This window comes from Triticum aestivum, chromosome 2A, assembly GCF_018294505.1.
Source record: "Triticum aestivum cultivar Chinese Spring chromosome 2A, IWGSC CS RefSeq v2.1, whole genome shotgun sequence".
Classification (NCBI taxonomy): Eukaryota; Viridiplantae; Streptophyta; class Magnoliopsida; order Poales; family Poaceae; genus Triticum; species Triticum aestivum.
In genome coordinates, this window is record NC_057797.1 from 691,947,657 (window position 1) to 691,959,776 (window position 12,120).

The 12,120-nt window shown below is 49.0% G+C and overlaps 1 protein-coding gene across 1 annotated transcript; it reads left to right on the forward strand.

Moving 5' to 3' along the window:
- The first annotated feature begins 9,094 nt into the window (after positions 1–9,094).
- LOC123190278 (pectin acetylesterase 7) lies at positions 9,095–12,120 on the forward strand. The gene is made up of 12 exons (XM_044602890.1): positions 9,095–9,480; positions 9,571–9,653; positions 9,758–9,884; positions 10,006–10,085; positions 10,169–10,255; positions 10,414–10,538; positions 10,617–10,677; positions 10,936–10,989; positions 11,075–11,152; positions 11,303–11,408; positions 11,520–11,665; positions 11,812–12,120. Exons 1-12 carry the CDS (start codon positions 9,354–9,356, stop codon positions 11,917–11,919), a joined length of 1,182 nt encoding a protein of 393 aa, XP_044458825.1. The 5' UTR covers positions 9,095–9,353; the 3' UTR covers positions 11,920–12,120.

Genomic DNA, 12,120 nt, shown 5'->3' on the forward strand with positions numbered 1-12,120 from the left:
ATCGTTGGCCTCCACATAGGCCTCATTCTGGATGGACTCCAAGATGGCCTGCTACTTCGTCATATCGATCTCTTGGGCGACGACGAACTCTGCCTCTGCATCCTCCATGTTGAAGCCCGGAGCCGGCGCCAGCTCCTGCTCCAACTGCTCTGCCTCTTCCTCCTCCGGGTCCACCACCTCCATCGGAGCTGGCTGCTGCTCCTCTCCCTCCTCCTCTACCACCTGCTCCTCGTCCGCCTGCTACTCCTCCTCCTCCTCCGGCTTCGGTGAGTCCGGAGGCAACCCGTCAGCGATGCGTACAGCGTGCGTGGTGCGCCTTACCCGGATCTCTTGCTCAATCTGGTACCAACACTCTGGCGTGAGCATAGCATATGTGGTTATCTTCTACTGGGTCATGGCGAAGCCGGAGAGTGCGGGAAGAGCAGCAAGGTGGGAGAGAGGAGGTGGATGGGCTCGGGCTGGTGGCGTAGAGAGGGGGAGGGTGGATGGGCTAGGGTTGGGGGATGTTGTCCGGCTTAAATAGTCGTATTTGGCCTCGTGTGGCGAGCCAGAGCGGTGCCACATGACGTTCACACACCCCATCGGAGGATACGTCCGTCAGACCGCCGGGTTTCTAGGTGATTCCGTCTGAGACCCCATCGTTAGTCCGACATGGCGGACTCGTCCGGGCGCCCCATATCCGCCCCATATTTGGGCTGGATATGAGAGGTGTCGGTTAGCCCGGGCATTTGAGGCCCATTTGAGACGCCCGTCGGGATCGAATTTTTGTGACCGGTCAGTGATTGGGCCACCTGCTCGGGCGTTCGAGCTGGTTTGGGGTGCCTGGCTGTAGATGCTCTTACAGGCCTTTCTCATAGTTGTATCCAAACGTTACACTTTGAAAGGTTTTGCAGCATAAGAGCATCTACAAACAGATCTCTCAAACCCGCCTCATATGCCCGGGCGGGCCGCCCGCTCACTACCTGATCATAATTTTTTGACCTAGACGGGCCTCTCAAATGGTCCTCAAACGCCCGGGCTGACCGGCACCCCCATATCCAGCCCAAATATGGGACGGATATGGATGGGCCGGGGCATGCCCGCCATGTTGGCCTGATGGCGTGGCCCCACACGAAAACGCCCGGAAACCCGATAGTCCGACGGACGCCGCGTCCGTCGCCACGTGGCACCGCTTCGGCTCGCCGCCCAAGACAACCGACATCCTGCAACCATAACCCATCCCCCTCCCCCCTCTCCGCGCCGCCAGTCCGAGCCCATCCACCTCCTTCCTCTCCCGCTTCGGCGCTCTATCCATGCTCCGGCACTCCGCCATGGCCCGGAGCAAGATCACCTACTACGACATGCTGACGCCGGAGCGCCGCTACGAGATCCAGCAGCTGATCCGGGCGAGCGAAGCCGCTCGCGCCGCCCGCAGCGCTGCCAGGCTGCCTCCGGACGAGCTGAAGCCGGAGGAGGAGGAGGAGCAGCCGGGAGAAGAGGAGGAGGAGGATATGGCTCCGATGGAGGTGGACGAGGCGGAGGAGCCGGACCAGCAGGTGTCGCCCTTCAACATGGAGCAGGCGGAGGCGGAGTTCGCCGTCGCCCAGTCTGGCGTGATGGCCGAGCAGCAGGCCATCCTGAAGTCCATCCAGGATGAAGCCCATGTGGAGGTCAACCGGGCGTTCGTCCGGCGGGAGCAGGCGGAGTCCGACGCTCTCTTCATCGAGCTCGGCGCGGAGATAGAGGCGGAGGAGCCGGAGTTGTTGCTGCTGCCGGAGCCGGGCACAGAGATCGTCATGATCTCCGACGAGGAGTAGATAGGATCGACATAGTATGTAGGTTCTATTTCCTTTTACATGTCTTTGTATGGATATAAGAATCGAGTATGAAATATTCGGATGTAACAAATGAAATTTGAGTTGTGCCTGGTCACTGCCCACGAACACACCCGCACTTTCATGGACGTTTGAGAGGCGGATTTGTCATGTGGCTGTAGATGCTCTAATATGCGCTCCAAGTTTGTGTTCTGCATAGCATTTAAGCTCGCTACCACTTCTCTGCTCACCACAGTGGTGTTCGCCAGCCAACACAAATAGTTGCGCTCTGCAGTCGTTTGGATGCTACTTCGCCACACGACAGCAGCGAGCAGCTGGCCTGACCCCTACACTTCATGTGTGCCCGTGATGCGAAACATGGACATTACGGAAAGAATTAATATCGCAGAACACTGGTCCTTATCTGTGACCAGCACAGCAGCAATCCAATGGTTTTGTACGATAACTTATCTTTCCTTACGGTTTGATATACTCCTCTGTATACCAAGCAAAAAATGGCCAAGAATCTGTGGTCTTTTGAAGAAGTCCTTTTGAAGAAATGCATCTAACAGTGACTTGTCAAAAAATGGCCAAGATTGCACAAGTCCTTTTGAAGAAATGCATCCCACCCATTAAACCTTAGGTCTTGTATTCTATTTTTTGACAATCTAACAAGTGCTATTGCAGCAAGAATATCTTGGTCTCTTCTTTGCAAACAATCAGACAAATCACTTGTGCAATTAAAATTAAGTCAAATGACTCAAACACTCCAAAAATAGTATGAATTATTGGCCAACCACTCTTTGTGAAGCATCTTATCCAGGAGTTATGAACACATCATAGATTGTCGGATACATAGCAATAATGTTGAGAACAGTTTTGTAATGGGAGCCTGTAACATCCCAAATTTTCAATTTGGAATGTTATACATTAGACTATCATTGCATATCATAATTTATTTGCTTTTGGTTTTGATCCTAGAAATTCCACGCAACTCAAGGACCCACGGGGAGAGTTGGGGATTTCGTTATTTTCATATTTGAGTTTTCTCAAAATTTGAGAATAGGATCATTTGATTTTAATTATTTTATCATCAATTATTTCTATTACAAAAATATGAGAGAGGGAATAAAATGACTTTCCCAAAATAAAGAAATATTAAGGATTTAATAATAAAATAAAATAAGATTTTATTTCGGAGTTTTTCGGTATTTTATTTGAATTTAGGAAAAATATGCGTTTCTCAAGATTGCATTTAGGCCCCAAATAAATGTTCACCTTGTGCGGCTTGATTTTAGAAGCCCGGAAAAATTTATTTCAGGATTTTTGGAGTCCATTTAGTATTTCTTTTATTTGTTTTTCTGCGCGAAATAATTTAAAAAACGCGAACCGACTTTGGGCCGTACCCGAGCGGGACTCGGCCCGGGGGCAGCCTTTATAAGCCGCCCGACCTGAGCCGCCGAGCCCATCAGCCGCCGCCAGCCCACCGTGCCCGAAACCCTAACCCTAGCCGCCGCTGGACCCGCCGCCCGAGGTCAACCTCGTTTTCGCCGCCCGTTTTTTTTTTAAAGTCACGGTTTTTTTTTAGTTTCGGTTTTTCCAAATAGATCGGTTTTTCCTATTTATTTATTTAGCGAGCGTTCGTCCTTTCATTCGTTCTAGCGAACGTTCGTTGTTTTTCTTTTGCGATTTTTCTGATCGCGATTCCTGATCCGATTTTCGTTTTAGTATAACTTTTCGCTCGTTTATCGGAATTAGGCGATTCAAGCGCCTGGAGTTTCGTCTCGAAACCCTCTATCCGTTTTACCAACTTAAACAAGTTTTTGCCACTATAAAAATTGCCCTAGATCTAGAATAGTAAACGAAGCTTGTTTCTTTTGTCGTTTGACTTTCGTTGCTTCGTTTGATTTGATTCTTTTTGCAAACCGGAGTTCTTAAGTTGAACCTTCTGGTTAGATCTCTTATTTGAGCTTTACTCGTGCATTAGATGAATACTTATTGTATGCTTGTTTGTTTGTCTGTGATAGAATACCCGCAGTGCGCCGCCTGTTACTTCGAATCTTTAGGTTTCACGGATCGTCAGCAAGGCAAGTAACACTTTGATCATACCTCCTACTACCCAGTTTTATTGCATTAGATCAATCCTCAAACATTGCATGATTAGGATCTACTTAAATTGTGGGATGGGAAGTAGTTGAGGTAGTACCTATTACCTGTTATATTATTAAACCTTTGGGAGTTATTTCTACGTTTGCCTATTATGCCATGCTATGCTAGTAGACGTGGATTGGGTGAGTGATATCCATGACAGATGTGAGTTTGTTAATTAATGGTTTATCTAAGGTGGCAACTTGAACACACATCTGGGTGGATTGAGGTACCTGGGTATTTCAGGATTGCCTGTTTTTCTTTATGGACCGCCACCCAGGCCCAAAGGGATCATGAGATTATTCATACTAGAAACTTCCGTGTGCAGGCACAAGTTATTATGGGCTCTAGCATAGTTGACTAAGTCGTGCGAACTCTTACAGTGGTAGACTAGCAAATGTAGGGGAAAGTAGGTGTAACTGTCTACCCGATCGTAAAGTGCTAGCGCTTCTGAAAGACTATGTCTCGGTCATCCGTTTCTCAAACACCATGTAGTGCGAGAATCCCAACGGAGGAGATAGAGTCTTGTGGGGAAAAGTGCGCAAACCTCTGCAGAGTGTATAAACTAATCATGATTAGCCGTGTCCCCGGTTATGGACATCTTAAGTATCTAGTACCTGGATTATCATGTGAATCTCAACATGTTACTCTAAAATTTAATTTTGTTGGGTTTTGTTTAATGATGATGCTTAATTGGGATTGAGAATGCTGTCAACCATTCTCAATGTTTAACAACTACCATGATAGTTAAATAAAATTTATTCCTTTGCAGTAGGGAAAAATTGGCTTTTCGCAAAATTGTAACCATAGAGTTTTCCACCAGCCAAATATGCATATAGTATAGTTGTTTCATTTCATTACTCTCTATGTGTTACTTTGCCAGCATATTCCATGTGCTGACCCGTTTCGGGCTGCAACGTTAATGTTGCAGACTTTTCAGACGACGATTAAGGAGTTTTAGGTCGTGGTTCTATACTCAGTGATGCCGTTGGAGTTGATGGACTCACTTATCTTCCAAGCCTTCCGCTGTTATAGTTATTAGATGGCCTTAAGCCATATTTATTGTAATAAGTTCTCTATTGAGACACTTGATGTAATAAGTGTGTGATTGCTACTCTGTTATAAATCCTCCAAGTACTGTGTGGTGTCAGCATTACTGATCCAGGAAAGACAACTGAGCACAGAGATCAGACTGTTTGAGGTCTGGTCGCTATAGAGCCCCACCTAATATCACTGGGCATAGGCAACACCATCTGTTGATTCAAACCACTCACAGTTTGTAACTCACCACATTTCAAGTAGTTTCGTGATATTGTGAAGTCTAGCATCTTGAAGCATGTCATAACGCTTACAAGACACTCCAATAACGTTCAGTAATAAAGGCACTCAATCAAAAAACAACACACAATCATCATTTCCCTTGCCATCAACAACTAGAACTAGCTGGAGTTGATGTGCGATACAATGAATATAATAAGCAGAAGGTGACTCTTTCATGATCAAGTTTTCAGACCTTTATTTTCTCGTCTCATGTTAATAGCCCTATCATACCCTTGCCCGTGAATTTGAGTTATAGTCAAGTCATGATTAGCAAGTAAAGTTTTAATTGCTTCCTTAAGTGACAATGAAGTCGTGTCACTCACATGAACAATTCCAAGAAAGTGCTCACACAGTCTTCCTGCTTTATCAACAAAATGCAAGCACAAAGCTAATTGTTCTTTATGTGATACACTAGACTCATTAGCTAGAATAGCATAATGTTCATCCCAAGTTGTTCAATAATTTGCTTGCTAGTATGTAGTGCACAACATTTAATAATATTAATATGATTTTGTATCTAATGAGAAGTCAATTTGCAATTGCCTCGTGCATTCTTCAAAACATACTTATTCACCTCCTCACTATTTGTTGCAAGCCATTTCAATAGCCCAAGGAAGTTTCCTCTATTGCTAGACGTTAGAGCCCACGAAATGATGATCCTTGATGAAGAAGAAACTGCAAGCATCTAAGTGGATACTTTAACCTCATCTTGTACAGACATAGATCCTCACTATTCACCTTCACAAGAAGGTCGTCAATTGATTCACGGCTATTAACAAATAAGTTATATCTCTCTTGAGCTGCATTGTGCACACTTGTTATACAACCAACATGCTTATCAAGAGCATCTCTATTCCAATTCCTCCAACCATCATCAGTAAATGCATTAGTTCCCTTGCCATTGGTTTTTCTAGTTGAACAAGTAGCATACAAAGAAACATGCAAATTCCTCATTGATACTATATTCAAGCCAACTATGATTATGAAGCTACAAAGGATTGGATGAATGACGTTACAGCATTTACAGTCGGACTAGGCAAATCCGGGCCCTCAAACGCTCGCGAATGCGTCTGGATCGCGTCTGAGGGCAGTGACCGGCCAGTCCTAAAATTTGTTCATCTTCATCTGGATACCTCATACTAGAAATCTTAAATCCATACAAAAGCATGCAAAGGAGAAAATCCACGTACTACGTAGATCAACTACCCTAGTCCTCGTCAGAGATGTCCACTATCTCCATGCCTGGCTCTGGCTACATGGGCGACAACCGCAGCTCTGGCACCTGCGGCTCTTCCTCATCGGCCTCCGCATCCATCTCCGCTTCGACCTCGTCGAAGAGCGAGTCGGTCCCGCCCATTTCTTCCGGATGAACTGTCGTTGGCCTCCACATAGGCCTCATCCTGGATGAACTCCAGGATGGCCTGCTACTTTGTCATATCGATCTCTTGGGCGACGGTGAACTCCGCCTCTGCATCCTCCATGTTGAAGCCCGGAGCCGGCGCCAGCTCCTGCTCCAGCTACTATGCCTCTTCCTCCTCCGGATCCACCACCTCCATCGGAGCCGGCTGCTGCTCCTCTCCCTCCTCCTCTACGACCTGCTCCTCCTCCGCCTGCTCCTCCTCCTCCTCCGGCTTCAGTGAGTCCGGAGGCAACCCGTCAGCGATGTGTACAGCGCGCGCGGTGTGCCTCACCCGGATCTCCTGCTCGATCTGGTACTGGCACTCTGGCGTGAGCATAGCATATGTGGTTATCTTCTACTGGGCCATGGCAAAGCCGGAGAGTGTGTGAAGAGCGGCGGGGTGGGAGAGAGGAGGTGGATGGGCTCGGGCTGGTGGCGCAGAGGGGGGAAGGGTGGATGGGCTAGGGTTGGGGGACGTCGTTCGACTTAAATAGTCGGATTTGGCCTCGTGCGGCGAGCCGGAGCGGTGCCACACGCCGTTCACACACCCCATCGGAGGAGACGTCCGTCAGACCGCCGGGTTTCTGGGTGATTTCGTGTGAGACCCCATCGTTAGTCCGACATGGCGGACGCGCTCGGGCGCCCCCATATCCGCCCCATATTTGGGCTGGATATGAGAGGTGTTGGTTAGCCTGGGCGTTTGAGGCCCATTTGAGACGCCCGTCGAGATCGAATTTTCGTGACCGGTGAGTGATTGGGCCGCCTGCTCGGGCGTTCGAGACTGGTTTGGGATGCCTGGCTCTAGATGCTCTTACAGGCCTTTCTCATAGTTGTATCCAAACGTTACACTTTGAAAGGTTTTGCAGCATAAGAGCATCTACAAATATATCTCTCAAACCCGCCTCATATGCCCGGGCAGGACACCCGATCACTACCCGATCAGAATTTTTTGACCTAGACAGGCCTCTCAAACGACCCTCAAACGTCCGGGCTGACCGGCATCCCCATATCCAGCCCAAATATGGGGCGGATATGAGGGCTCCGGGGCATGCCCGCCACGTTGGCCTGACGGCGTGGCCCCACACGAAAACGCCCGGAAACCCGGCAGTCCGATGGACGCCGCGTCCGTCGTCGCGTGGCACCGCTCCGACTCGCCGCCCAAGACGAAATCCGGTTATTTAACCCGGCCGACATCCTGCAACCATAACCCATCCCCCTCCCCCCTCTCCGCGCCGCCAGTCCGAGCCCATCCACCTCCTTCCTCTCCCGCTTCGGCGCTCTGCCCACGCTCCGGCACTCCACCATGGCCCGGAGCAAGATCACCTACTACGACATGCTGACGCCGGAGCGCCGCTACGAAATCTAGCAGCAGATCCGTGCGAGCGAAGCCGCGCGCGCTGCCCGTAGCGCTGCCGGGTTGCCTCCGGACTCGTCGGAGCCGGAGGAGGAGGAGGAGGAGCCGGGGAAAGAGGAGGAGGAGATGGCTCCGATGAAGGTGGAAGAGGCGGAGGAGCCGGACCAGCAGGTGTCGCCCTTCAACATGGAGCAGGCGGAGGCGGAGTTCGCCGTCGCCCAGTCCGGCGTGATGGCCGAGCAGCAGGCCATCCTGAAGTCCATCCAGGATGAGGCCCATGTGGAGGCCAACCGGGCGTTCCTCCGGCGGGAGCAGGCGGAGTCCGACGCTCTCTTCGCCGAGCTTGGCGCGGAGATAGAGGCGGAGGAGCCGGAGTTGCTGCTGCTGCCGGAGCCGGGCACAGAGATCGTCATGATCTCCGGCGAGGAGTAGATAGGATCGACACAGTACGTAGGTTCTATTTCCTTTTACATGTCTTTGTATAGATATAAGAATCGAGTATGAGATATTCGGATGTAACAAATGAAATTTGAGGTGTGCCTGGTCACTGCCCACGGACACACCCGCACGTTCATGGACGTTTGAGAGGCGGATTTGTCATGTGGCTGTAGATGCTCTAATATGCGCTCCAAGTTTGTGTTCTGCATAGCATTTAAGCTCGCTACCACTTCTCTGCTCACCTCAGTGGTGTTCGCCAGCCAACGCAAACAGTTGTGCTCTGCAGTCGTTTGGATGCTACTTCGCCACACGACAGCAGCGAGCAGCTGGCCTGACCTCTGCACCTCATGTGTGCCCGTGATGCCTAACATGGATATTACGGAAAGAATTAATATCGCAGAACACTAGTCCTTATCTGTGACCAGCACAGCAGCAATCCAATGTTTTTGTACGGTAACTTCTCGTTCCTTACGGTTTGATATACTCCTCTGTACCAAGCAAAAAATGGCCAAGAATCTGTGGGCTTACCATGCAGAGGAGGGAGAAACTAATTCCAGAGTTGCGCATTTACCGAGCGAGCCATGGTTGGATCAGATATATGCCTTGCTGCATGAAGAGAAGAGCCAGCATCGGCCATCCATCTATACCTTGCTTGATGCCACCGCCATTGTCGGCGTCCTCCCTCCCTCCTTTATTGCCACCTGCACAGGGCTGCTGCTGCTATTTATGTCGCTTGCTCCACCAGGAGAGGGCCAGCCACGGTGACCACTGCCCGAGCCTGAGGCTGCGCGGCTCTTCCGCTCCACCTCTTCTGCCTCCCTCTGTTTCTCCCCCGCTCCAACCAGGCACCATCTGATAGGAGGAAGAAGAGAAAGGTCCTGTCACTGCATCGCGTCGCGTGATGGCATTTGGGCTGCCCCCCGCGGCGGCGGCGGTGGTGACGCTGGTGCTGGGCCTCGCCGCGGCGTCGGCCGTGGCGGACGATGTGGAGATGGTGTTTCTGAAAAGCGCGGTGGCCAAAGGAGCAGGTATCTACGTCACTCCTTGCGTTCGTTTGCGCCGCCATGGCATTCTTGTGTTCTTGTTGCTCGGCCATGGTTACCATTTTCTTGGCGCAGTGTGCCTGGATGGGAGCGCCCCGGTGTACCACTTCTCCCCCGGCTCCGGCACCGGCGCCAACAACTGGATTGTTCACATGGAGGTAATTTGGCCAATGCAATTGAACGCTTGCTAATATTAGCAACGGTGTAAATATTCTTTTGGAAATGAAACGATATCTTTTTACAAACATTATTTGGTTGGAAGGGAGGAGGGTGGTGCAAGACCCCTGAGGAGTGTGTGATCCGGAAGGGCAACTTCAGGGGCTCCTCCAAGTTCATGAAGCCACTCTCCTTCTCAGGGATCCTAGGGGGCAACCAGCAGTTCAATCCCGGTATGCCATTCGCCCTTTTGCCTTGGCCCTCATGCAGTCACACCTTCCCCATCTAAAACAGATCAACATGGTGCCACCTTTTACGATTTTCTTGTTGAATCACGCATGATTTTTCTTGCAGATTTCTATAACTGGAACAGAGTCAAGGTCAGGTACTGCGACGGCTCATCGTTTACCGGCGATGTCGAAGAAGTGGACTCTGTATGTTCTGGACATTGATTGCATGCATGCTTTCATTTATGCGCAAGACATGTATCCAGATTGATCTCGTGTTTGCAATGCAGAAGACGAACCTGCACTTCAGAGGGGCCAGAGTTTGGGACGCCATCATCGAAGATCTGCTTAACAAGGGGATGAGCAAAGCAAAGAGTGTATGTGCACCTGCTGTTAACTAGTAGTAGTACAGTTTCAGACTATCAGTAGAGTAGCAGTTAGCCTGTTGCGGTGCATAAATTCCAATTTGCAGATCTTCTTGCATGAACCTTGCGATGCTGAAAAATGAGGTGCTGCATGCATCACACCTTTTCAGGCTATTCTTTCTGGATGCTCAGCCGGAGGTCTATCGGCAGTACTGCATTGTGACAAATTCAAAGACCTCCTTCCACCGTCTGCATTCGTAAAATGCGTTTCTGATGCTGGTTATTTTATTGATGGGTAAGTTTCATACTCCTGGTGTTTTATTGGTCATGAGTAGCCATTCGTGTCAAGTGACCGTTGCCGTTATCATTGCAGGACGGATATTACCGGCAACAAGTTTGTCAGAACAACCTTTAAGAGCGTTGTAACCCTACATGTATGTTGCCTTCTGACCTTACAGTACTGGCCATATCCTAATGTTATCAGATGCGAGATCTTGCAATCACCAGCTTCGTAATGCAGTTCACTATCTGCATTCTATACCATTTTCTCAGTGACAGTTAAATGCGCCTTTTATTTTCACCGGTTCTTCCTCCACTACCATGAGCTTCAATCTTACCCGGATAATAATTTAAGAAAACTGCGTGCGAACTTTCTCCTTTTCGAGCCAGGTAACTGTTTTAATCTCTTGCAGGGATCGGTTAAAAATTTGCCATCTTCATGTACCTCGAGGGTATCACCTGAGCTGGTCAGTATTATTCACTTAAGATTGAAGGGACGCTCTTCTCCTAGCATGTGCACTAACATGAAACAAAAAAAAAATGTATATGCAGTGCTTCTTCCCACAGCATGTCCTCCCAACAATGAAAACGCCGCTATTCATACTTAATGCGGCGTATGATTCATGGCAGGTAATTTTCATACCTTTTCCCAGCACTGCACAATGGCAGTAGTGTTCTCTTCTGCAGTATAACAAGCTGCTGAGTAAAAAAAATAAGACTCGTTTAAGCAAGATGTTTCAGCGATGAATAGTAGTAACAACATGGCACATTGCATTGCAGATCAGGAACATCCTGGTGCCTAGCGCCGCCGATAAGAAGAAGGAATGGGCCAAATGCAAGGCTGACATAAAGGGCTGCTCCTCCAGCCAGCTAGTGACCTTACAACGTCAGTGATCCTTCCACCTGCCAATGGTCTTCCTGGATGATCCAACTTTGATGTTCATCTGGCTTGTTTGATCATGTCACTTATCTCTGTTGTTTGTTATTTTTGGCACAGATTTCAGGGATGAGTTCCTGTCAGCGCTCCCTAAACCGGAGCAGTCTCCCAAGATAGGCATGTTCATAGACTCGTGCTTTGCTCACTGCCAATCTGGAGCCCAGGACTCGTGGAATGCCGACGGTTCCCCTTCGATTCAGAAGATGGTACGTCTAGCAGTTTTGAAATTGGCCCAACAGTTTTCTGACGATTCAGTTTCAAACAATTTTAAATCAAGGGAGATTCAGTGAAAAATGTGCGAAACCCCGGTGGCAGCTCAGCTTATCTATGATCTTTTCACATCTGTTTGCAGAGAATTGGCAAAGCTGTGGGGGACTGGTACTTCGACCGGGCTGTGTCTCAGCGGGTTGACTGCCCGTATCCCTGCAACCAGTCCTGCATTGACAATGAAGATGACTGAGCAATTGGGTCTGAACTTCATTCTCGAAAAGAAAAAAAGTGGGCCTGAACTTCAGTTAAATGATGCAGGAATAACATGGATTTAGACCACATCCATAGCTACAGGTAGAATAGGTGATTCTTCATAGACGGTTACTCACCCGTTCTGTGTTTTTTGATGTTTACTACTCCTGAGAATAAAAAGGAGGAGTTGTGGTATGAA

Excerpts from the sequence above, each read along its gene's own strand:
- LOC123190278 (XM_044602890.1), top strand. The coding sequence starts at position 9,354 with ATGGCATTTGGGCTGCCCCCCGCGGCGGCGGCGGTGGTGACGCTGGTG. Across the intron at positions 10,086-10,168 it reads ATGTCGAAGAAGTGGACTCT|AAGACGAACCTGCACTTCAG; the intron begins GTATGTTCTGGA and ends TTTGCAATGCAG. Across the intron at positions 10,990-11,074 it reads CGAGGGTATCACCTGAGCTG|TGCTTCTTCCCACAGCATGT; the intron begins GTCAGTATTATT and ends ATGTATATGCAG.